Source organism: Anolis sagrei, chromosome 5, assembly GCF_037176765.1.
Source record: "Anolis sagrei isolate rAnoSag1 chromosome 5, rAnoSag1.mat, whole genome shotgun sequence".
In the NCBI taxonomy this organism is placed as follows: domain Eukaryota; kingdom Metazoa; phylum Chordata; class Lepidosauria; order Squamata; family Dactyloidae; genus Anolis; species Anolis sagrei.
The window spans coordinates 1,357,327-1,382,439 of record NC_090025.1 but is presented as its reverse complement, the minus strand read 5'-3'; the positions used below and the strand labels follow the sequence as shown (position 1 = coordinate 1,382,439).

The window sequence follows — 25,113 nt, the reverse complement described above, 5'->3', positions numbered from 1 at the left end:
CAAAAACTGATAGCAAAAACTCCTCAGTCAAAAGGGTCCAGTCCAGTGGTCAAACGCCAAGAGTTCAATAAGAGAGTCCAGGGATCAAGAGTCTATACCATAGTCAAAAGCCGTTCCAAGATTACAAGAGACAGATCAGGATACTGAAAATCCAACAGACCTGGGGGAAAAACCAGCAGCATCCACCACCAAAATATGACACGTGCTTCTAAAGTATACCTTCGAAACACGTGTCATATTTTGGTGGTGGACGCTGCTGGTTTTCCCCCCAGGTCTGTTGGATTTTCAGTATCCTGATCCGTGAAAAATCCAGGAGTAACAAAATGTCATTACTATTTCGATACAGTAATTGGGCATAATTACTATTAATTGGGGAAACTTCAGGGCATTTCTGCCTCATTTTTAAAGCTATTGGAGTGAAACTTGCTACAATGGTAGAATGCACTGACCACTGTGAGCCCACCAAATTTCAGAACATTTCACTTATCCATGGATTTTGGGGGAGTTTTCAATTTTTATAAACGACATTTTAGAAAAAGTACAAGAGCGATCTCCTTGGATTTTATACACAATGCACAGGATAACCAGGGCATCCATTCCCAGAAGTTTCAGAAAGACCCACATATCGATTTTTAGGGATTTTTAAAGACAAAAACAATGTATTCCCCCCCCACCACCACCACCACCACAAAAAAAAAACAGCAATTCCCTTAAATGCCTGTCTTAGTGTGTGTTAGGCATGCGCAATCCATGGTTCCAAAGTACTTACAAAACTAAAGTTCTGGTGGTGAAAACTAGGGGGCGCTGGTGCTTTGCTTCTACAGTTCTGGTGGTGAAAATTTCAGAACTCGTAACAAAACTTTTAAAATTTTGTTATAAATGGCAGTTCCTAATTGGTTCTGTTATAGAAATCATCAATAATGAAATAATAATGAAATTTTGAAAGTTTTGTTAGAGTTCTGAAATTTTCACCACCAGAACTTTAGTAACACTGTAGAAGCAAAGCACCAGCTCCCCCTAGTTTTGTAAGTAATTTAGAACCATGGTTCTGTCAAAAAATTGCCAATAATGAAATAGCAATGAAATTTTGAACGCTTTTTAGAGTTCTGAAATTTTCACCACCAGAACTTTAGCAACACTGTAGAAGCAAAGCACCAGCTCCCCCTAGTTTTGTAAGTACTTTAGAACCATTTAGAACCATGGTTCTGTCAAAAAATTGCCAATGATGAAATAGCAATGTAATTTTGAAAGTTTTGTTAAAGTTCTGAAATTTTCACCACCAGAACTTTCAAAATTTTGTTATAAACGGCAGTTTCTAATTGGTTTGCTCATAAAAATTGCCAATAATGAAATAGTAATGAAATTTTGAAAGTTTTGTTAGAGTTCTGAAATTTTCACCACCAGAACTTTAGCAACACTGTAGAAGGAAAGCACCAGCTCCCCCTAGTTTTGTAAGTACTTTAGAACCTTTTAGAACCATGGTTCTGTCAAAAATTTGCCAATAATGAAATAGTAATGAAATTTTGAAAGTTTTGTTAGCGTTCTGAAATTTTCACCACCAGAACTTTCAAAATTTTGTTATAAATGGCAGTTTCTAATTGGTTTGCTCATAAAAAATGCCAATAATGAAATAGTAATGAAATTTTGAAAGTTTTGTTAAGAGTTCTGAAATTTTCACCACCAGAACTTTAGCAAGACTGTAGAAGCAAAGCACCGGCACCCCCTAGTTTTATAAGTACTTTAGAACCATGGATTGCCCATGCCTAGTGTGTGTAGATAACACACAATTAACCACATGATTTCAACTCAGCACATGTTTATACTATGACTTACATACTTTGCAGATTCAATCATTTTATTTATTATTATTAGACTGATGCTGAGCACTGCATTCTGGGAAATGTAGTTGACAGTAGTTGGCCTTTTCCATTCTCTGCCTCCCAAATTCCTTTTCCCAGAATGCTGTTCTCAGTCTACTGCCCATTAACTTTACGAGTCTCGCCCCCAGCGCCTTTGCTTATGCCGATCGGGCCAAACAAAAAGGATTCGTTTCTCAAGCACTTGATGTTCTCTTGGCTTGAACAAAGTTGCACACTGAAAATTAAACTGACCTTGGGAGGCTACAGAATCTTAACGAAATCTTAACGAATCTTAACGAAATCTTAATGAATCTTACAGAATGCTACAGAACCTTAACGAAAATGATTGGGGAGTGTTTTGATTCTTCAGTGTGGTCACTGTGAAATCCACACCTGTGGTATTTCCTGCGTCCACACAGCTGATTCGGATCCTTATTGAAAAGCTTTTGCCAAATCAGGGACTCCAGCCCCGCCCATCCACTCCATTAATAAAGCCAGGCAGCGGAGCTTGAGGCCTTAGTTCCTTTTGTCCGCGAAAGCAGCAACAACTCGGTATTCTCTCCTAAAACAACTATTGATTTGACTCAAGGACTCCAGTTTGACTATGCTCATTCCACTCAAGCAGTGGCAGCCTCTGTGGCATTTTTGCATGGGGTGCCACTGGATGACATTTGTCGGCTGTTGTAGGTTTCTCGAGCTATTTGGCCATGTTCAGGAAGCATTCTCTCCTGACCTTTTGCCTCCTCACAATCTCTGAGGATGCTTGTCATAGATGCAGGTGAATTTAACTTTTCTGGCCGCCGGGGCACTGTCGCTTTCATCATCCATCTGCGACACTGATGATGTACTTCCACATTGGGTTGTTGTAGGTTTTTTCGGGCTATATGGCCATGTTCTAGAGGCATTCTCTCCTGATGTTTCGCCTGCATCTATGGCAAGCATCCTCAGAGGTAGTGAGGTCTGTTTTTCGTGTGTCTTGGAATAGTTTCACCCCGCAGAGATGTTCAATGTATTATCGAAGGCTTTCATGCAGGCGAAACATCAGGGGGGAATGCCTCTAGAACATGGCCATATAACCCAAAAAAACCTACAACAACCCAGTGATTTCAGCCATGAAAGCCTTCGACAATACATTTGTTGCAACCCAGAGCAGGAAACTGGACCCTCACACAGCAATCCACCACATTTGACTTCAGGAAGAACAATCCTTTTTTATTGATAAAAGATGAATACAAAATAGAAGAAATATGCAAATGTAAAAAGTCATAGTAAAAATCAGGAACAAGAAATGTCCACAAACAAGATCATGAAATCCACAGCAAAACTGCTGAATCCTGGAACCTGTTAGCAATCTACTAACCATACTAGAAACAACTAGAAAACCTCCGAGGAACAAAGCCACTTGAATCAGGAGACCTGGAAAAGCTTGCACATGAATCTGGAACGATGCCTGGTCTGAAGTTGCATTCAGGCCAGGCATATTTAAGGCCAAGAAATCTATTGTGAGACATGCCTGAAGTTTTTGTTTGCATTTCTTTCAATCTGGCTGACCTACGTAAACTTTGTGCTTCACCCCGGCTCTGCCAAATCTGCCCCCGCTTATCCTCATTAGGGAGACCAGGTGTCAGATTCTCTGGAGAACTAAGACTGGGAGGAAAAGGGAGTGAAACGTCTCCATTCGGCTCGGAATGCATGTTCTCATGGGAATTCTGACTTTCACTTTCCAAGGCTGTAGGATTTTCACTACTCAAACCATCATAATCTAAATTGGCCTCAGAATTCACATTGACATCTACATTGGCATCAGGAAATACAATCAGAACCCCAAAAACACTGAACATCTCTATGGGGAGAAACTGTTCTAAGACACACAAAAAACAGACCTCACTACCTCTGAGGATGCTTGCCATAGATGCAGGCAAAACGTCAGGAGAGAATGCCTCTAGAACAGTGGTTCTCAACCTGGGGGTCGGGACCCCTGAAGGGGTCACGAGGGAGTGTCAGAGGGGTCACTAGAGACCACCAAAAAACACAGTATTTTCTGTTGGTCATGGGGGTTCTATGTGGGAAGTTTGGCCAATTCTGTTGGTGGGGTTCAGAATGCTCTTAGATTGTAGGTGAACTACAAATCCCAGCAACTACAACTCCCAAAATGTCAAGGACTATTTTCCCCAAACTCCACCAGTGTTGAAATTTGGGCATATAGAGTATTCGTGCCAAGTTTCATCCAGATCCATCATCGTTTGAGTCCACTCTCTGGATGTAGGTGAACTACAACTTCAAAACTCAAGGTCATGCCCACCAATGCCCACCCTTCCAGTATACACCCACATTTGAATACTGGTAGGGTTGAGGGAAGGATTGATTTTGTCATTTGGGAGTTATGGTTGCTGGGATTTATAGTTCACCTGCAATCAAAGAGCATTCTGAACTTCACCGATGATGAAATTGAACCAATTTTGCCACACAGAACTCCCATGACCAACAGAAAATACTGGAAGGGTTTGGTGGGCATTGACCTTGAGTTTGGGAGTTGTAGTTCGCCTACATCCAGAGAGCACTGTGGACTCAAACAATGATAGATCTGGACCAAACTTGGCACAAATACTCAATATGCCCAAATTTCAACACTGGTGGAGTTTGGGGAAAATAGTCCTTGAGATTTTGGGAGTTGTAGTTGCTGGGATTTGTGCCAAATTTGGTCCAGTGAATGAAAATACATCCTGCATATCAGATATTTACATTACGATTGATAACAGGAGCAAAATGATAGTTATGAAGAAGGGAGGAAAATAATTTTATGGTTGGGGGTCACCACCACATGAGGAATTGTATAAATATGTGAGAGGAAGCCACAGGAAGGAGGAGGGAGCAAGCTTCCTTTCTGCTTCCTTGGAGACTAGGATGTGGAACAATGGCTTCAAACTACAAGAGAGGAGATTCCATCTGAACATTAGGAAGAACTTCCTGACTGTGAGAGCCGTTCAGCAGTGGAACTCTCTGCCCCGGAGTGTGGTGGAGGCTCCTTCTTTGGAGGCTTTTAAACAGAGGCTGGATGGCCATCTGTCAGGGGTGATTTGAATGCAATATTCCTGCTTCTTGGCAGAATGGGGTTGGACTGGATGGCCCAGGAGGTCTCTTCCAACTCTTGGATTCTAGGATTCTATGATTCTATGATTCTATGAATTGTATTAAGGGGTCGCAGCATGAGGAAGGTTGAGAACCACTGCTCTAGAACATGGCCATATAGCCCGAAAAAACCTACAACAACCCAGTGATTCCGGCCATGAAAGCCTTCGACAATTGTGCATAATGTCGTTTTTAGTTCGTATTTCGGATAAAATTCGTAGAATTCGTGCATACGAATCAATATTCAAAATGTGCAGGAAAAACCTACAACATCCCAGAAATTATGCACACCCCTCATAACTAGTCCTCGAACCACCATCTTTTTGAGATGATCAAAGGTTGCTCCAGTTCTACGGTTCTCCCTTGTTCCGGAACAGAGCGGAGTGTTGTGGTGTGATTTCGATTCGCGAACGAATGCTACAAAACATACAAAAAGTCCAAGACTAAAAAGCGCCTTGCGATGGCGGTACAAAATGCCAGGAAAGAGGGCCATCTAGATCCCGGGGAGGAAGGAGTGTGTGTAGAAGGCTTCCACGTTGGCCGCATAGTCGAGGGGCAGGGCTTGCCCGATGTGCCTGGCCCCCAGGCTGGCTCCCCCCAGTGCCGAGGACTGCTTCAGCTTCAGGAGGCTGAACCGCGAGAAGGCGCTGACCGGGCGCTCGCTCTGAGCCTGGTCGAGAACCCCGAGGAACCCTGCAAGGGAAGGAGAAGGGAGAAAAGAAAGAAAAAAAGCATGTCATCTTGCAATGTTGTGTGTTTTGACTGTCCTGTCACCCACCCCCATTATTATTATTATTCACATTGGGGTGTTGTGCGTTGACTGTATGGCCAAAGTCTTCCAGCAGCATTTTCTCCTGACGTTTCGCCTGCAAATGCTGCTAGGAGTAAACGCTGCTCGTACACAGCCATACATAATGGCCATATATAATCTATATAAATAAAAACGTCATGTTCGTTTGTGCGTTGACTGTATGGCTAAAGTCTTCCGGCAGCATTTTCTCCTGACGTTTCGCCAGTGGATGCTGCTAGGAGAAAACGCTGCTAGAACACAGCCATACGTAATGGCCATACATAATAAATGCATCAAATAAATAAATAAAAGAAATACATAATCTATATAAATAAAAACGTCATGTTCGTTTGTGCGTTGACTGTATGGCTAAAGTCTTCCAGCAGCATTTTCTCCTTACGTTTCGCCTGCAAATGCTGCTAGGAGAAAACGCTGCTCGTACACAGCCATACATAATGGCCATACATAATCTATATAAATAAAAACGTCATGTTCGTTTGTGCGTTGACCGTATGGCTAAAGTCTTCCGGCAGCATTTTCTCCTGACGTTTCGCCAGTGGATGCTGCTAGGAGAAAACGCTGCTAGAACACAGCCATACATAATGGCCATACATAATAAATGCATCAAATAAATAAATAAAAGAAATACATAATCTATATAAATAAAAACGTCATGTTCGTTTGTGCGTTGACTGTATGGCTAAAGTCTTCCGGCAGCATTTTCTCCTGACGTTTCGCCAGTGGATGCTGCTAGGAGAAAACGCTGCTAGAACACAGCCATACGTAATGGCCATACATAATAAATGCATCAAATAAATAAATAAAAGAAATACATAATCTATATAAATAAAAAGTCATGTTCGTTTGTGCGTTGACTGTATGGCTAAAGTCTTCCAGCAGCATTTTCTCCTTACGTTTCGCCTGCAAATGCTGCTAGGAGAAAACGCTGCTCGTACACAGCCATACATAATGGCCATACATAATCTATATAAATAAAAACGTCATGTTCGTTTGTGCGTTGACCGTATGGCTAAAGTCTTCCGGCAGCATTTTCTCCTGACGTTTCGCCAGTGGATGCTGCTAGGAGAAAACGCTGCTAGAACACAGCCATACGTAATGGCCATACATAATAAATGCATCAAATAAATAAATAAAAGAAATACATAATCTATATAAATAAAAACGTCATGTTCGTTTGTGCGTTGACTGTATGGCTAAAGTCTTCCAGCAGCATTTTCTCCTTACGTTTCGCCTGCAAATGCTGCTAGGAGAAAACGCTGCTCGTACACAGCCATACATAATGGCCATACATAATCTATATAAATAAAAACGTCATGTTCGTTTGTGCGTTGACCGTATGGCTAAAGTCTTCCGGCAGCATTTTCTCCTGACGTTTCGCCAGTGGATGCTGCTAGGAGAAAACGCTGCTAGAACACAGCCATACGTAATGGCCATACATAATAAATGCATCAAATAAATAAATAAAAGAAATACATAATCTATATAAATAAAAACGTCATGTTCGTTTGTGCGTTGACTGTATGGCTAAAGTCTTCCAGCAGCATTTTCTCCTTACGTTTCGCCTGCAAATGCTGCTAGGAGAAAACGCTGCTCGTACACAGCCATACATAATGGCCATACATAATCTATATAAATAAAAACGTCATGTTCGTTTGTGCGTTGACCGTATGGCTAAAGTCTTCCGGCAGCATTTTCTCCTGACGTTTCGCCAGTGGATGCTGCTAGGAGAAAACGCTGCTAGAACACAGCCATACGTAATGGCCATACATAATAAATGCATCAAATAAATAAATAAAAGAAATACATAATCTATATAAATAAAAACGTCATGTTCGTTTGTGCGTTGACTGTATGGCTAAAGTCTTCCAGCAGCATTTTCTCCTTACGTTTTGCCTGCAAATGCTGCTAGGAGAAAACGCTGCTCGTACACAGCCATACATAATGGCCATACATAATCTATATAAATAAAAACGTCATGTTCGTTTGTGCGTTGACCGTATGGCTAAAGTCTTCCAGCAGCATTTTCTCCTGACGTTTTGCCAATGGATGCTGCTAGGAGAAAACGCTGCTAGAACACAGCCATACATAATGGCCATACATAATCTATATAAATAAAAATGTCATGTTCATTTGTGGGATTCACAGAACTCAAAAACCACTGGGGGAATTGACACCAAATTTGGACACAAGGCACCTCTCAGGCCAACAAGTGACCATCATTCATAAAAATACTGAAAAACACAGAAGGGACTTAAAAAATAAATATATTAGAATGCATGCATGTGTATACATGTGGTTTTGCTGTACCCGCCACACGTTGCTGTGGCCAACCTTCCCTCCTTCTTTCTCTCCTTCTTTCCCTCCTTCCCTTTTCTTCTTTCCTTTTCTCCTTCCTTCCTTCCTTCTCTACCTCTTTCCTTCCTCCCTTTTTCTTTTCCTTCCCTTTCTCTTTCTTTCTTCTCTGCCTCTTTCCTTCCTTCGCTTTTTGCTTCCATCCTTCCTTTTGTCTTTCCTTCCCTCCCTCTTTCTCTTTCTTCTTCTTCCTTCGCTCCCTTTCCTTTTTTTCTTTCCTTCCTTCTCTACCCATTTCTTTCCATCTCCCCCGCTTCTTTTCCCCTTTCTCTCCTTTCTTCCTTCTCTACCGCTTTCCTTCCTTCGCTCGTTGCTTCCATGCTTCCTTCTCTTTCCTTCCTTCTTTCTTTTTTTTCTCCTTCCTTCCCTCCCTTTTTTCTGTATGTAATTTATCTTTTCGTCATTTATCTTTTGGGGGAGGGGGTTAAATTCATTTCCATTTTCTTTTGGAGGGTTTTTATGAGGGATGCTCATTCATTGGTCTGTTAGGAGTGTTGAGCCCACATTTCGTGTCATTTTGCCCAGTGGTTTTTGAGTTCTGCTAATCCCACAAACTAACATTACATTTTTATTTATATGGATACTACCCGTCCCCTGCCACGCGTTGCTGTGGCCCACTCTGGTGGTCATGGGGGTTCTGTGTGGGAGGTTTGGCCCAATTCTATTGTTGGTGGGGTTCAGAATGCTCTTTGATTGTAGATGAACTATAAATCCCAGCAACTGCAACTCCCAAATGTCAAGATTCTATTTTCCCCAAACTCCACCAGTGTTCACATTTGGGCATATTGAGTATTCGTGTAGAGTTTGGTCCAGATCCATCATTGTTTGAGTCCAGTGATCTCTGAATGTAGGTGAACTACAACTCCAAAACCAAAGGACACTGCCCACCAAACCTTTTCAGTATTTTCTGTTGGTTGTGGGAGTTCTGTGTGCCACATCTGGTTCAATTCCATCGTTGGTGGGGTTCAGAATGCTCTTTGATTGTTTTTGAGTTGTGTTAATCCCACAAACGAACATTACATTTTTATTTATATAGACTAGCCGTCCCCTGCCACGTGTTGCTGTGGCCCACATGGGGGTTCTGTGTGGGAGGTTTGGCCCAATTCTATTGTTGGTGGGGTTCAGAATGCTCTGTGATTGTAGATGAACTATAAATCCCAACAACTGCAACTCCCAAATGTCAAGATTCTATTTCCCCCAAGCCCCACTAGTGTTTACATTTGGGTGTATTGAGAATTCGTGCCAAGTTTGGTCCAGATCCATCATTGTTTGAGTCCACAGTGCTCTCTGGATGTAGGTGAACTACAACTCCCAAACTCAAGGTCAATGCCCACCAAACCCTTCCAGTATTTTCTGTTGGTCATGGAAGAAATGTTTGCCAAGTTTGGTTCAGTTCCATTGTTGGTGGGGTTCAGAATGCTCTTTGATTGTAAGTGAACTATAAATCCCAGGAACTACAACTCCCAAATGACAAAATCAATTTCTTTGAATGAAGGATATACATTGGGTTGTTATGTGTCTTGTGTCCAAATTTGGTGTCCATTCGCCCAGTGGTTTTTGAGTTCTGTTAATCCCACAAACGAACATTACATTTTTATTTATATTGATACAGAAATATATACTCACAACACATACACAGACTGGGCCACAGCAACGCGTGGCAGGGGATGGCTAGTATATAATAACACAATAAATAAATATATAACAATAATATATAATATGTAGGAATATATAATAACTATACCTATAAAGAATGTATTATAATAATATTTAATTTATTATTCATTTTATTTATTTATTTACTTTATTTGTATACCGCTCTTCTCAGCCTTTAGGCGACTCAGAGCGGTTAAGCAGTTATATATTAGGTTTGTCATATTTATTAAGCAGGATACAGAGCTGTTTGGCCAAAACTTTAACAGGTTGAACTCCCCATTGAGTACAACACTTTGGTGCAAACACGGAAGGTCAAGAAAAGCCACGAAAGCCACGTTTGAAGACGTGAAAGGGTGTTTTCTGCGGCTCCAAAGACCAGGACTCGACGGAGCAAGAGATTCCATCTCAACATTAGGAAGAACTTCCTGACCATAAGAGCTGTTTCATAGCGGAATAGATGGCTATGGAGCCTCCTCCTCTGGAGGTTTCCAAGTAGAGGAGCCTGGCTGGCTGGCCATCTGTCTGGAGGGCTTAGGCCACATTTCCTCCAACCCCTGGCTCTCAAACCTGCCACTCACCTTCTTTCATAATTTCCCAGCTGTTCCAGACGGATCCAACACACACAATGGGCAAGCCCAGCTCCCCTTGGAAGAGGCTCTGCAAGAATAACAACAACAACAAGAATAACAACAACAAGGCTCTGCAAGAATTACAGCAAGTAGCAGTTAAAACAATACCTAAAGGCACAGAGAAGAGATGTAGTTGTCATGGGCAATTTCAACTATCCCGATATTTGCTGGAAAACAAACTCAGCCAAGAGTACAAAGTCCAACAAATTCCTCGCTTGCCTTTGCAAATAGTGCCAACAAAGAGAAAAAAGAGAAAAAAAAGGACAAGTGCAAAGAAGCCAGAATGGATGTCCAAAGAACTTTTAACTGTGCTAAGACACAAAAGAGACATGCACAAGAAGTGGAAAAAGGGAGAAATCACCAAAGAAGAATTCAAACAAATAGCCAACACCTGTAGGGAAAAGGTCCGCAAGAATAACAACAACAACAACAACAACAACAAGTTTTATTCGTGTCCCATCCCCTCTCCTCTCCTAGAAGGGTCTCGGGGCAGCTTACAGCAAGTAGCAGTTAAAACAATACCTAAAGGCACAGAGAAGAGATGTAGTAGTTATGGGCGATTTCAACTATCCCGATTATTTGCTGGAAAACAAACTCGGCCAAGAGTACAAAGTCCAACAAACTCCTCGCTTGCCTTGCAGACAATTTCATGGTCCAGAAGGTAGAAGAGGCAACAAGGGGATTGGCTACTCTTGATCTCATCCTAACAAATGCGGAGGACCTGATCGATGCGGTCGAAGTGGTAGGATCCTTAGGGGCAAGTGACCATGTGCTCCTGCAATTTGAGGTACAAAGGAAGGCCGAAACTAAGACAAGTCAAACCCGCATTTTGGACTTTAGGAGAGCTGATTTCCAAAAAATGAAGGAAACGCTGAGCAGCATTCCGTGGACACAGATACTAAAAGACAAGGGAGTTAGGGATGGATGAGAATTTCTCAAGAGTGAAATACTCAAGGCGCAATTGCAAACCGTGCCAACAAAGAGAAAAAATAGGACAAGTGCAAAGAAGCCAGAATGGATGTCCAAAGAACTTCTAACTGTGCTAAGACACAAAAGAGACATGCACAAGAAGTGGAAAAAGGGAGAAATCACCAAAGAAGAATTCAAACAAATATGCAACACCTGTAGGGAAAAGGTCCGCAAGAATAACAGCAGCAGCAGCAACAACAAGTTTTATTCATGTTCCGTCCCCTCTCCTCTCCTAGAAGGGTCTCGGGGCAGCTTACAGCAAGTAGCAGTTAAAACAATACCTAAAGGCACAGAGAAGAGACGTAGTAGTCATGGGCGATTTCAACTATCCCGATATTTGCTGGAAAGCAAACTCGGCCAAGAGTACAAGGTCCAACAAATTCCTCGCTTGCCTTGCAGACAATTTCATGGTCCAGAAGGTAGAAGAGGCAACAAGGGGATTGGCTACTCTTGATCTCATCCTAACAAATGCGGAGGACCTGATCGATGCGGTCGAAGTGGTAGGATCCTTAGGGGCAAGTGACCATGTGCTCCTGCAATTTGAGGTACAAAGGAAGGCCGAAACTAAGACAAGTCAAACCCGCATTTTGGACTTTAGGAGAGCTGGTTTCCGAAAAATGAAGGAAACGCTGAGCAGCATTCCATGGACACAGATACTAAAAGACAAGGGAGTTACGGATGGATGGGAGTTTCTCAAGAGTGAAATACTCAAGGTACAATTGCAATAGTTATGAAGTAGCAATGGAAATAATTTTATGGTTGGGGGTCAACACAACATGAGCAACTGTATTAAGGGGTCGCGGCATTAGGAAGGTTGAGAACCACTGGCCTAAAGAGAACTAAACTAGATCCACACAGTGAAGGAACAACCTGCAAGAGAAAAAGAAGGCAACTGGACTTCCCTGGCTTGATACACACTTCTCGAGTTGGGTTGTTGTAGGTTTTTTCGGGCTATATGGCCATGTTCCCAAGGTGCAATTGCAAACCGTGCCAACAAAGAGAAAAAATAGGATAAGTGCAAAGAAGCCAGAATGGATGTCCAAAGAACTTCTAACTGTGCTAAGACACAAAAGAGACATGCACAAGAAGTGGAAAAAGGGAGAAATCACCAAAGAAGAATTCAAACAAATAGCCAACACCTGTAGGGAAAAGGTCCGCAAGAATAACAACAACAACAACAACAAGTTTTATTCATGTCCTGTCCCCTCTCCTCTCCTAGAAGGGTCTCGGGGCAGCTTACAGCAAGTAACAGTTAAAACAATACATAAAGATTGGGTTGTTGTAGGTTTTTTGGAGGGGGAGAAGGAGAAGGAGAAGGAGAGGAATAAGTAGTTTATTTTTCTACCCCGCCTCCATCTCTCCGAAGGGACTCGGGGCAGTTTACATGGGGCCCAGGCTCAAGGCAGAATGCAATTAAAAACAAAGCAAAAACAATGAAGACAGCATAAAACAACGTAAAACAACATAGCAATAATAGCTAGCAACAACAATAACAGCAGACTAATTTTGGAGGGGAGGAGGAAGGACCATATACATGAACTAGTTAAAGGATTAGTGGTTTAGTAAGGTGGACAACAATGCATTCCAACAGCCATCTCTTCTCCTGACACACAAGCAGAGAGAGATCTCAAAGCACACAGCACACACTCTCCATAACTAAAGTGTAAGAAGGCAAGTACCCATTTTTCAACAACCAATCAGAATGCAAGCAGAAACCGCGAGGAGAGAAGAAATTAAATACAATGCAACTGTCATATAAAAGACATAGGAGAAGGAAAACCCTAGCCTATTCTAAGCTAACTAAACTGTTCCTCATTGAAGACTTGAGATTTAGGCAATGTGGGGTTGAATCCCAACACCGGAAACAAACAGGACCCAAGTTGGCCCATGCCTGCTTCATAAGGCAGAGAAAAGCTCCCCCCTCGCCTCCATGCGCTTCTGTCTCCGCTCAATGCGCCACCATTGTTGGGACTCAGCCTGTGTTTGAGCCTGAATCTGTTCTAGTGTTTCCCCATTCTGAGTCTGACTTGGATAGTGAACCTGATGTGATCAATGGCAATGAGGATGAGGTGCAAAATGGAGACATTCTGGACAATAAGGTTACTACAGACTCTTATCAAGAAGAGTCAGTGGAAAGGTTAAGTTCTCATGAGAAAGTTCCTGCCACAGGAAGGCAGGAAAGTTTACTCCCTTCTCCAGGCTCGAGTCTGCAAGATAGTTCCACACCTGCTGCAGCTAATGAGGAGATAGAAAGGACCAGTCACCGTCTGGAAATCAGCCAGAACCGTAGAGAGGCCCAAAGTTTACATAGGTCAGAAAGAATTCAGCAGTTAAGGTCAAAGACTGGGGGGAGTAGGAACCAGTTTCTGGGACTTAAATTGAGCTTTTAGGGAATTTCCTTTAGACCAGGCATTGTTTGGTTTCAAGTCAAGTCTCCTGGATATTCTTGTTTCGTGTGGCCTCGTCTCCAAGGTTTCCTGGCTTTTCAAGTGGATTAGCAGTGGCTAAGTTCATGGTTTTATATTGAAGGCTTTTGGTATGTCATTGCATCTGGATTCTTACAGCAAGCTTTTGGGACTTTGCTATTATTCCTGTGTTTGGATACTGTTTATGTTTGCTGCTTATTTGGCTTTTTGCTTTTGGACGTTTATCAACTTTATATTCGTCTCCAATTATTCTTTATATAAAGACAACTCTTCTTTCATCCAAGGTGTGGTGTAACTAATGATTAGAGGGTCCTGTTCCTGCTCTAGGGTGCAACAACCATCACCTTCAACAGAGCAGATTCACCTGGATCCAGGTCTTACCTTGTCGACTTTGGGCAACACGGCAAGGATGTGCCTGGCCAGGACTTCCCCAGCCCTGTTGAACACGTAGCGGCAAAGGGGGTCCCCTGCGTCGGCTCCTGCGGGGAGGAAAGATGGAAGGAGATGACATTTCTATTTCTATGGGGCTTTCAAGTCAAGAAGGCAATGCTCTCGGGGGGCTTCTCCTCCTGTCCTGTGACAACATACTGCAGTTTGATGCACATGGACTCAAGTTGTTAGGTTTGAGAAATACAGTGTTCCCTCACTTATCGCGGGTGTTACATTCCAGGACCACCCGCGAAAAGTGAAAATCCACAAAGTAGGGATGCAAGAGCCTGGAAGAGGTGGCCAGGCTCCTGCCCCCACTGTTGCCTTTCCGGCCCTCCCTCGCTTGCTCACCTGTCCTTCCTCGCTCACTCACTACTCACCAGGCCGGGTCCCGGTGGCAGAACCAGGACTTGGCCCGGTGAGTAGCAAGGAAGGAAAACCACGAAACAGCGAGTCTGCAACAAGCGAACCGCGAAGTAGCAAGGGAACACTGTACACATATATAGGCAAACATTCCATGCCTTGTATACAGTGAACAATGACATACAATACACAAGCAAAGGCAAAGATTTCCCTTTCCATCTCTGGCATCTGGAGGTGATGCTCAACTCTGGCCATGGGGAGATTTATTTACTGTATTTGTATACCGCCCCTCTCAGTCTGCCGGAGCTGTCTTCATAGACCTGTCAGCAGCCTATGATACTGTGAACCACCGCCTCCTCCTGAGAAAAATGTATAGTATCACAAAGGACGACCACCTCACCCGCCTCATAGGAAACCTGCTACAAAACAGGAGCTTCTTTGTTGAGTTCCAGGGCCAGAGAAGCAGATGGCGGAAACAGAAGAACGGCCTGCCTCAGGGGAGCGTGCTTGCTCCATCCATGTTCAGCATCTACACAAATGACCAGCCACTGCCAGAAGGCACAGAGGGCTTCATCTATGCTGATGATCATGCCATCACCGCTCAAGCAGGGAGCTTTGAGGTGGTTGAACAGAAGCTCTCCAAAGCTCTAGGTGCTCTTACTGCCTATGACAGGGAAAACCAGCGGATCCCCAACCCATCTAAAACACAGGCGTGTGCTTTTCATTTCAAGAACAGACAGGCATCCCGACCTCTGAGGATTATTACCTGGGAAGGAACCTCACTGGAGCATTGCAGCAGACCCAAATACCTGGGAGTCTCTCTGGACCGTGCTCTGACGTACAAGAAGCACTGCCTGAACATCAAGCAAAAAGTGGGTGCTAGAACGACAACTTCGACAACTGAACCGCGAAGTAGCAAGGGAACACTGTACACATATATAGGCAAACATTCAATGCCTTGTATACAGTGAACAATGACATACAATACACAAGCAAAGGCAAAGATTTCCCTTTCCATCTCTGGCGTCTGGAGGTGATGCTCAACTCTGGCCATGGGGAGATTTATTTAGTTATATCTATCCGAACGCATCTCTTCCTATGAACCCTCCAGGAATTTGAGATCGTCCGAGGAGACCCTGCTCTCGATACCGCCTGCTTTGCAAGCATGTCTGGCGAGGACGAGAGACAGGGCCTTCTCTGTGGTGGCCCCTCGGCTGTGGAACTCCCTGCCTAGGGATATTAGATCAGCCCCCTCCCTCCTGACCTTTCAGAAAAGAGTAAAAACTTGTTAAGCATTTGGAACCTCCGAATAAATAGACAAACTTGAATTGGAAAATGACCCAGGAGAGACCCAAGACGATGGAACGGATGAGGACTTGAATGAGAGGATATAGTTTTTAGCTTTTAATATCGTTATTATGCACTGTCTTATGTCTAATTCCACTATGATGGGTCTTTTGCTTATCAATGTATGTATTTTTATGGCATCGAATTGTGCCGATTGTGTATGTCGCTCTAAGTCGCCTCCGGGCTGATATGAGCGAGGTAGAAATAATGCAAATAAATAAATATTTATTTATTTATATTTATTTACTGTATTTGTAAACCGCGTTGAGTCGCCTACAAGGCTGAGAAATTGCGGTATACAAGCAAAGTAAATAAATATAAATAAATAAATAAATAAATAAAATATACCGCCCCTCTCAGTCTGCCGGTGACTCGAGGCGGTTTACAAGGCAAGATTCAATGCCACCAAAAACACAAGTACAATATAAAACATAACATCATTAAAATCATAATTGTCGGTAGGCTGTTAGGAATGGTGGGAGTTGGAGTCCAAAACACCTGGAGGGCCAAAGTTAGCCTGTATCTGGTTGAAAGGCAGAGTGAGCCAAAGCCTTGCCCCACCTTCCCAAGTGTCTTCCACTCAAAAACCCGCCTCTCGTCCTCCCTCGACTCACCTGCAGCCACCTTCCGACAAAACCCTGCAAACTTGGACTTCTCGAAGGTGCGGTAGAGGTGCGTCAGGAGCCCCATCCGGCCAGAGACCTGCAGAAACAGAGGGCAGAAGAGAAGCCTTTGGGAGGCCGCGAGAGGGAGAGGCCGGCACAACGCAGGGCTCCTCTCCCCAAAACATCGCTGTTCTCATCCTCTGTTTAGGAAGCACAAATCTACACCACGCTGTGGATTTAATGCAGCTTCACACCACTTTGGGTGCCATAGCCTTGTACTCGAAAAGTTAGTGGAAGCTCCTTCCTTGGAGGCTTGCACGCAGAGGCTGGATGGCCATCTGTCGGGGTGGTTTTTGTTGGAGTTTTAAAATATACTGACCTATTCTGAAGATAAAATGCTGGGTTACTTTGAGTATTGTAAGTCCAGAGTCATAGTTACAGGGATTAAGTACAGTGTTGTTGTTCATTTGTTCAGTCGTCTCCGACTCTTCATGACCTCATGGACCAGCGCACGCCAGAGCTCCCTGTCGGCCGTCACCACCCCCAGCTCCTTCAAGGTCAGTACAGTAGAGTCTCGCTTATCCGACATAAACGGGCCGGCAGAATGTCGGATAAACAAAAATGCCGGATAATATGGAGTCTCCTTCTTCTACCTGTCCGACGCAGCGCTAGACACTTAGAATACTAACCACAGGGACTCAAAGAGTTAAGGCAAGGCAACGCCTCTGGGCTAGAGGGCCCAGCAGGACGTGCCTGGATGTGGAAGCGGAGCATGGAAATCACAGAGGGAAGGAGGGAGGATACTTCCACTTCTGGTCCTGCCTCTTTTCCCTCTTCCTTCCCTCCTCTTCCTGCCTTTTTCACTTATTAGGAATGGAGAGACAGTTGGGGAGATGCGCCCCTTTAATTGAAAGGGAAATGCTGGAGGAAAAGGGGAGCGTCGGATAAGACGGAATGTCGGATAAGCGAAGGTCGGATAAGCGAGACTCTACTGTATGAGGATAATGGAATCCTGAAGTTGAACCTGCATGGAAGATGAGGGTTGGACTGGATGGCCTTTGGAGGTCCCTTCCAATTCTGGGATTCTATTATTATTATTATTATTATTATTATTATTATTATTATTATTAGACAGAGGCTGGGTGGCCATCTTTCAGAAGGAGCTTTGGTTCTGCTTTTCATGCATGGAAAAAAGAATAGGGTTGGACTGGATGGCCTTTGTGGGTCCCTTCCAACTCTAGGATTCTATCATTATTATTATTATTATTATTATTATTATTATTATTATTATTCAGAGGCTGGTTGGTCATCTTTCAGAGAGAGCTTTTGTTGTGCTTTTCATGCATGGAAGAAAGAATAGGGTTGGGCTGGATGGCCTTTGTGGGTCCCTTCCAACTCTAGGATTCTATTATTATTATTATTATTATTATTATTCAGAGGCTGGTTGGTCATCTTTCAGAAGGAGCTTTGGTTGTGCTTTTCATGCATGAAAGAAAGAATGGAGTTGGACTGGATGGCCTTTGGGGGTCCCTTCCAACTTTAGGATTCTATTATTATTATTATTATTATTATTTGATTATTAATTCTGGCCCTTAACTGCTGCCAAGTCGTATTGGATGGTCCTAGACAGAGGGAGCCACAGCCCCGCTCTTCTCTTCCGCTCGAGGAGAAACGTACCTGGAAGTAGTCGCACATGGCCTGGTGGACATAGGTAATGTCGTGGGGCGGGGCCTCCAGGTTGTCCAAGGCGTCAAACACCACCTTGATGGCCAGGTGGGAGATCCAATAGGCTGCGAGGGACCAAAAGACAGCTGAGGCCATTTTGCCCACGGCCCCGAGGAACACCCCAATCCCAGCCCCAAACCCAATAAAGCTTCCAAGGAGGTGTTAGGTAGGATTGCATTGACTGTAACCCCATTGTGTAATAATATTGGAAAATACAGTTCTAAAGGACATGTGGTCACACACCCACCGAAGGATTAAGTGGGTGGTGATGTGTAACTGGAGGGGCATGCAAAAGGAGGTGAGTCATGACCCTGTGACACGCGTGACAAGAGTTGCATCATTCACTGTTGACCCTATTTGATGACGAGAAGCGACAGGTCTAAAAGAGGGCAGCAAGCATGAGTTCTCTCTCTTGCCATGATTCCCTCACTTCTCGCTGTACATCCATTATTGATACTTGTGAGTATATCTACATGAAACTGCTTGGTGAGGTTATCTGGAGTTTTGGAGTTGGGTGCCATCTGTACGCAGATGACACCCAACTCTACTCCTCATTTCCACCGAATTCCAAGGAAGCCTCCCAGATGACTGCTGTGATGGACTGGATGAGGCTAACAGGTTGAAGCTTAATCCAGACAAGACAGAGGCCCTCCTGGTCACTCGCGGGGTCGACCGGGATATTGGGTGGCAACCTGTGCTCGACGGGGTCACACTCCCCCTGAAGGCGCAGGTCCGTAGCTTGGGGGTTCATCCGGGATTCAACGTTGTCCGCAGACACCTCCAAAGTCATGTGGCCAGTGGCATGACTGCATGGAGCGCCGTTATCTTCCCACCGGAGCGATACCTACTGATCTACTCACATTTGCATGTTTTCGAACTGCTAGGTTGGCAGAAGCTAGAGCTAACAGTAGGAGCTCACCCTGCTCCCCGGATTTGAACTGGCAACCTTTCAATAAGCAAGTTCAGCAGTTCAGCGGTTTAACCCACTGTGTCACCAGAGGCTCCTAAGAAGGATATGTGCTCATACACTTCCACACTCTGCCAGTCAAGCAAAATTGTTGAAGCACTAACACTGGTTGGAGCGTCCTCACCTGACCCCTCGTCCCCCATCATGTGGCCCCATCCTCCGCAGCTGACCTGGGAGCCGTCCGGGTTGATCAGCTTGCAGTTGGAGCCCGTTCCGGAGATGAGCACCACTCCGCCTGGAAGACGAGAGGAGAGAAGAGAAGAGGAGGGAAGAAAGGAAGAAGTGTGAGGCCTTGCGGGACAAAGGACAAGATACACCCATGCCCATTTCAATATATATTTAGTTAGTTAATGTCAAAAGCACTGCATAAATCAATAAGCCCCGTTGTTGATGCACAGTGCCCCAATATCTCTAATCTCCTTTAATGCCCAAAAGCTGGAAACTATAAGATTAAAATTAAAATAGTGTAATTTGGTTGTTGTAGGTTTTTCCGGGCTATATGGCCATGTTCTAGAGGCATTCTCTCCTGACGTTTCGCCTGCATCTATGGCAAGCATCCTCAGAGGGAGTGAGGTCTGTTGGAAACAGGACAATGGGTTCATATATCTGTGGAATGACCAGGGTGGGGCAAAGGACTCTTGTCTGCTGGAGCTAGGGGTAAATGTTTCAACTGACCACCTTGATTAGTATTTGGTGGCTTGGCAGTGCCTGGAGCAAACTTTTGTTGAGAGGTGATTAGGGCACTGCAGAGTATTTCAACCAGAGAAGCCAGCCATTTGTACCAGAAGAGTTTAAGCCTGTTAAATAAACGTTTCATTATAGTTGACACTTTACAAAAGCCTGTGTGTGAACATCATTGGTATCATTGGTGTGGTGGAGGCTCCTTCTTTGGAAGCTTTGAAGCAGAGGCTGGATGGCCATCTGTCAGGGGTGATTTGAATGCAATATTCCTGCTTCTTGGCAGAATGGGGTTGGACTGGATGGCCCATGGGGTCTCTTCCAACTCTTTAGATTCTAGGATTCTATTTAAACCCTCTGAAGAAAATAAACACTATCGTAACACAAAAGGGTGTTACTAAGTATCCTCTCCACACATATAATCCAGCCTGAGTACTGAACCATAAGGTGGCAGCGTAGCCAATTGAAGAAGCCTTTTAAAAACCTCTCAGAACTGACCACCTTGATTAGCATTTGATGGCCTGACAGTGCCTGGAGCAACCTTTTGTTGAGAGGTGATTAGAAGTCCTTGTTTGTTTCCTCTCTCTTGTTTTGCTGTTGTAATTTTAGAGTTTTTTAATACCAGTAGCCAGATTTTGTTCATTTTCATGGTTTCCTCCTTTCTGTTGAAATTGTCCACTTGCTTCTTGTGTATTTCAATGGCTTCTTTGTGTAGTCTGACATGGTGGTTGTGAGAGTGGTCCCGCATTTCTGTGTTCTCAAATAATAATCTGCTGTGTCCAGGTTAGTTCCTCAGGTGCTCTGCTATGGCTGACTTCTCTGGTTGGAGTAGTCTGCCGTGCCTTCCATGTTCCTTGATTCGTGTCTGGGCAAGGCTGCTGCTGTGTTTGGTGGCCATCTGTCAGGGGTGATTTGAATGCAATATTCCTGCTTCTTGGCAGAATGGGGTTGGACTGGATGGCCCATGAGGTCTCTTCCAACTCTTTGATTCTATGATTCTATGATTCTATTTAAACACTCTGAAGAAAATAAACACTATCGTAACACAAAAGGGTGTTACTAAGTATCCTCTCCACACATATAATCCAGCCTGAGTACTAAACCATAAGGTGGCAGCATAGCCAATTGAAGAAGCCTTTTAAAAACCTCTCGGTTCGGACGTCATTCAAATATATCTATACACAGTTATATCTTTCCCTGTTTTATCAATTTCCCCCTGTGATTCTTAGTGTGAAGTTCCTTATAATAGCTGGTAGCTTGTGGGATTCACTATTTTAGGAATTCCCTGTTCCTTCTACCTGCTAAAAGAAGCTCCTTGGTGAGACATTCGTTATAGATGGGGAGTATGAATGTTGAAGGTATGTGGAAAAAACGCTGAGAATATGTGATGCTTCTCCTTTGTCTGTGTAACCAACGTAACTATCACAAAACCACTACTCGAGTCTGTGTATTTACTTCTTTCTCTGAAAGGGACTGCTGCACTCTGTCCCACCGAAAACGGATTAGAGAACATTCTGAGGGTTCAAAAAGTATTCATGATGGGCCGGGGCTCTTACCACGATCGGTGGCGGTGGCCATGGCCCCGACGGCATCGGTGGTGATGTAGTAGTTCTCACTCAGGTGTGGGAAGCGGGTCTTCATCTCCTCAATCAGCCTTTGGATGGCTTCCTCTTGCTCCCCTCCGCTCAGAGAGAGGCCCTGTGGAAACAGATCCATTCCCCATCAACATCAAGCAATATAATCATGTATTGTCGAAGGCTTTCATGGCCGGAATCACTGGGTTGTTGTAGGTTTTTTCAGGCTATATGGCCATGGTCTAGAAGCATTTTCTCCTGACATTTCACCTGCATCTATGGCAAGCATCCTCAGAGGTTGTGAGGTCTGTTGGAACTAGGAAAAAGGGTTTATATATCTGTGGAATGACCAGGGTGGGACAAAGGACTCTTGTCTGCTGGAGCTAAGTGTGAATGGGTTGTTGTAGGTTTTTTCGGGCTATATGGCCATGGTCTAGAAGCATTTTCTCCTGACATTTCGCCTGCATCTATGGCAAGCATCCTCAGAGGTTGTGAGGTCTGTTGGAACTGAGAAAAAGGGTTTATATATCAGTGGAATGACCAGGATGGGACAAAGGACTCTTGTCTGCTGGAGCTAGGTGTGAATGGGTTGTTGTAGGTTTTTTCGGGCTATATGGCCATGTTCTAGAGGCATTCTCTCCTGACATTTCGCCTGCATCTATGGCAAGCATCCTCAGAGGTAGTGAGGTCTGTTGGAAGTAGGACAATGGGTTTATATATCTGTGGAATGATCTCTCAACAAAAGATTGCTCCAGGCACTGCCAGGCAATCAAATGCTAATCAAGGTGGTCAGTTGAAACATTCCCACCTAGCTCCAGCAGACAAGAGTCCTTTGTCCCACCCTGGTCATTATTCCACAGATATATAAACCCACAGATATATAAAAGGGAGCCATGACAGAGGAGGAGGAGGAGGACGAAGAAGAAGAAAAGGGAAAGGAGGAAGAGGAGGAAGAAGAGGATAAGAAGGAGAAGAAAGAACAGGAAGAAGAGGAGGAAGAGGAAATAGAGAAGTGGAGGAGAAAGTAGAGGAAGACGAAGAAGAAGTAAAGGAAGAAGAAGATGAGCAGGAGGAGGATGAAATAGAGAAGTAAGAAGAGGAGGAAAAGGAGAAGAAGAGAAAGAATGGAAAGAAGAGGAGGAGGAGGAGGAGGAAGATGAAGAAGTAAAGGAAGAAGAGGAAGAGGAAGAGGAAGAAAAGGAGGAGAAGTAAGCAGAGGAGGAAGAAGAGGAGGAGGAGAAAATGAACAGGAAGAAAAGGAGTAAGAGGAAGAGGAGAAAGAGAAGGAGAAAAAATAAGAAGAGCAGGAAAAGGAGGAGGAGGAAGAAAAAGAAGAGGAGGAAGAAGACGAGGAGGAGGGGAAAGTAGAGGAGGAAGAAAAGGAAGAAAAAGAGAAGAAAAGAAATAACAGGAGGAAGAAGAGGAGGAGGAAGAAGAGGAAGAGAAGAAGTAGAGGAAGAAGAAGAAAAGGAGGAGGAGGAGGAAGTAGAGGAGGAAGAAGAGGAGGAAGAAGAAGAGGAGAAAGAGAAGGAGGAAAAAATAAGAAGAGCAGGAAAAGGAGGAGGGAGGAAGAAAAAGAAGACGAGGAAGAAGACAAGGAGGAAGAGAAGTAGAGGAGGAAGAAAAAGAGAAGAAAAGAAATAACAGGAAGAAGAAGAGGAGGAGGAAGATGAAGTAGAAATAAAGGAGGAGGAGGAAAAGGAAAGGGAGGAAGAAGAGGAGGAGGAGGAAGTGGAAGAAGAAGAGGAGGAGGAGGAGGAGGATGAAGGAGAAATAAAGGAGGAGGAAGAAAAGGGAAGGGAGGAAGAAGAAGAGGAGGAGGAAGTGGAAGAAGAAGAAGAGGAGGAGGAAGAAAAGGAAAGGGACGAAGAAGAGGAGGAGGAAGTGGAAGAGAAAGAAGAGGAGGAGGAGGAGGATGAAGGAGAAATAAAGGAGGAGGAAGAAAAGGAAAGGGAGGAAGAAGAAGAGGAGGAAGAAGAAAAGGAAAGGGACGAAGAAGAAGAGGAGGCGGAAGTGGAAGAGAAAGAAGAAGAGGAGGAGGATGAAGGAGAAATAAAGGAGGAAGAAGGAAAGGAAAGGGAGGAAGAAGAGCAGAAGGAAGATGGAGAAATAAAGGAGGAGGAAGAAAAGGAAAGGGAGGAAGAAGAAGAGGAGGAAGAAGTGGAAGAAGAAGAAGAGGAGGAGGAGGATGAAGGAGAAATAAAGGAGGAGGAAGAAAAGGAAAGGGGGGAAGAAGAAGAGGAGGAAGAAGTGGAAGAAGAAGAGGAGGAGGAGGAGGATGAAGGAGAAATAAAGGAGGAGGAAGAAAAGGAAAGGGAGGAAGAAGAGGAGGAGGAGGAAGTGGAAGAAGAAGAAGAGGAGGAGGAGGATGAAGGAGAAATAAAGGAGGAGGAAGAAAAGGAAAGGGGGGAAGAAGAAGAGGAGGAAGAAGTGGAAGAAGAAGAGGAGGAGGAGGAGGATGAAGGAGAAATAAAGGAGGAGGAAGAAAAGGAAAGGGGGGAAGAAGAGGAGGAGGAGGAAGTGGAAGAAGAAGAAGAGGAGGAGGAGGATGAAGGAGAAATAAAGGAGGAGGAAGAAAAGGAAAGGGGGGAAGAAGAAGAGGAGGAAGAAGTGGAAGAAGAAGAGGAGGAGGAGGAGGATGAAGGAGAAATAAAGGAGGAGGAAGAAAAGGAAAGGGGGGAAGAAGAAGAGGAGGATGAAGGAGAAATAAAGGAGGAAGAAGAAAAGGAAAGGGAGGAAGAAGAGGAGGAGAAGGAAGATGGAGAAATAAAGGAGGAGGAAGAAAAGGAAAGGGAGGAAGAAGAAGAGGAGAAGGAAGATGGAGAAATAAAGGAGGAGGAAGAAAAGGAAAGGGGGGAAGAAGAAGAGGAGGAAGAAGTGGAAGAAGAAGAAGAGGAGGAGGAGGATGAAGGAGAAATAAAGGAGGAGGAAGAAAAGGAAAGGGGGGAAGAAGAAGAGGAGGAGGAAGTGGAAGAAGAAGAAGAGGAGGAGGAGGATGAAGGAGAAATAAAGGAGGAGGAAGAAAAGGAAAGGGGGGAAGAAGAAGAGGAGGAGGAAGTGGAAGAAGAAGAAGAGGAGGAGGAGGATGAAGGAGAAATAAAGGAGGAGGAAGGAAAGGAAAGGGAGGAAGAAGAAGAGGAGGAGGAAGAAAAGGAAAGGGAGGAAGAAGAAGAGGAGGAGGAAGTGGAAGAAGAAGAAGAAGAGGAGGAGGATGAAGGAGAAATAAAGGAGGAAGAAGAAAAGGAAAGGGAGGAAGAAGAAGAGGAGAAGGAAATGGAGGAAGGAGAGGAAGAAGAGAAAGAAAAAGAAGAAAAGGAAAGGGAGGAAGAAGAAGAGGAGAAGGAAGATGGAGAAATAAAGGAGGAGGAAGAAGAAGAGGAGAAGGAAAAGGAGGAAGGAGAGGAAGAAGAGAAAGGAGAAGAAGAAAAGGAAAGGGAGGAAGAAGAAGAGAAGGAAGATGGAGAAATAAAGGAGGAGGAAGAAAAGGAAAGGGAGGAAGAAGAGGAGGATGAGGAAGAGAAGGAAGAAGAAAAGGAAAGGGAGGAAGAAGAAGAGGAGAAGGAAAAGGAGGAAGAAGAGAAAGAAAAAGAAGAA

The 25,113-nt window shown here is 44.1% G+C and overlaps 1 protein-coding gene across 1 annotated transcript in view; it reads right to left on the bottom strand.

The window, feature by feature from the left end:
• Nucleotides 1-3,050: 3,050 nt before the first annotated feature.
• NAGK (N-acetylglucosamine kinase) overlaps nucleotides 3,051-25,113 on the bottom strand; it is a 34,149-nt gene continuing 12,086 nt past the window's right edge. Inside the window, exons 4-10 of the mRNA XM_067468428.1 lie at nucleotides 21,502-21,643; nucleotides 19,392-19,502; nucleotides 18,253-18,365; nucleotides 16,585-16,672; nucleotides 14,213-14,310; nucleotides 10,386-10,464; nucleotides 3,051-5,681 (exon numbers count right to left, since the gene is read on the bottom strand). Of these exons, the coding sequence (XP_067324529.1) occupies nucleotides 5,482-5,681; nucleotides 10,386-10,464; nucleotides 14,213-14,310; nucleotides 16,585-16,672; nucleotides 18,253-18,365; nucleotides 19,392-19,502; nucleotides 21,502-21,643 (831 nt within the window). The 3' untranslated portion in view covers nucleotides 3,051-5,481. The remainder of the gene's footprint in view (nucleotides 5,682-10,385; nucleotides 10,465-14,212; nucleotides 14,311-16,584; nucleotides 16,673-18,252; nucleotides 18,366-19,391; nucleotides 19,503-21,501; nucleotides 21,644-25,113) is intronic.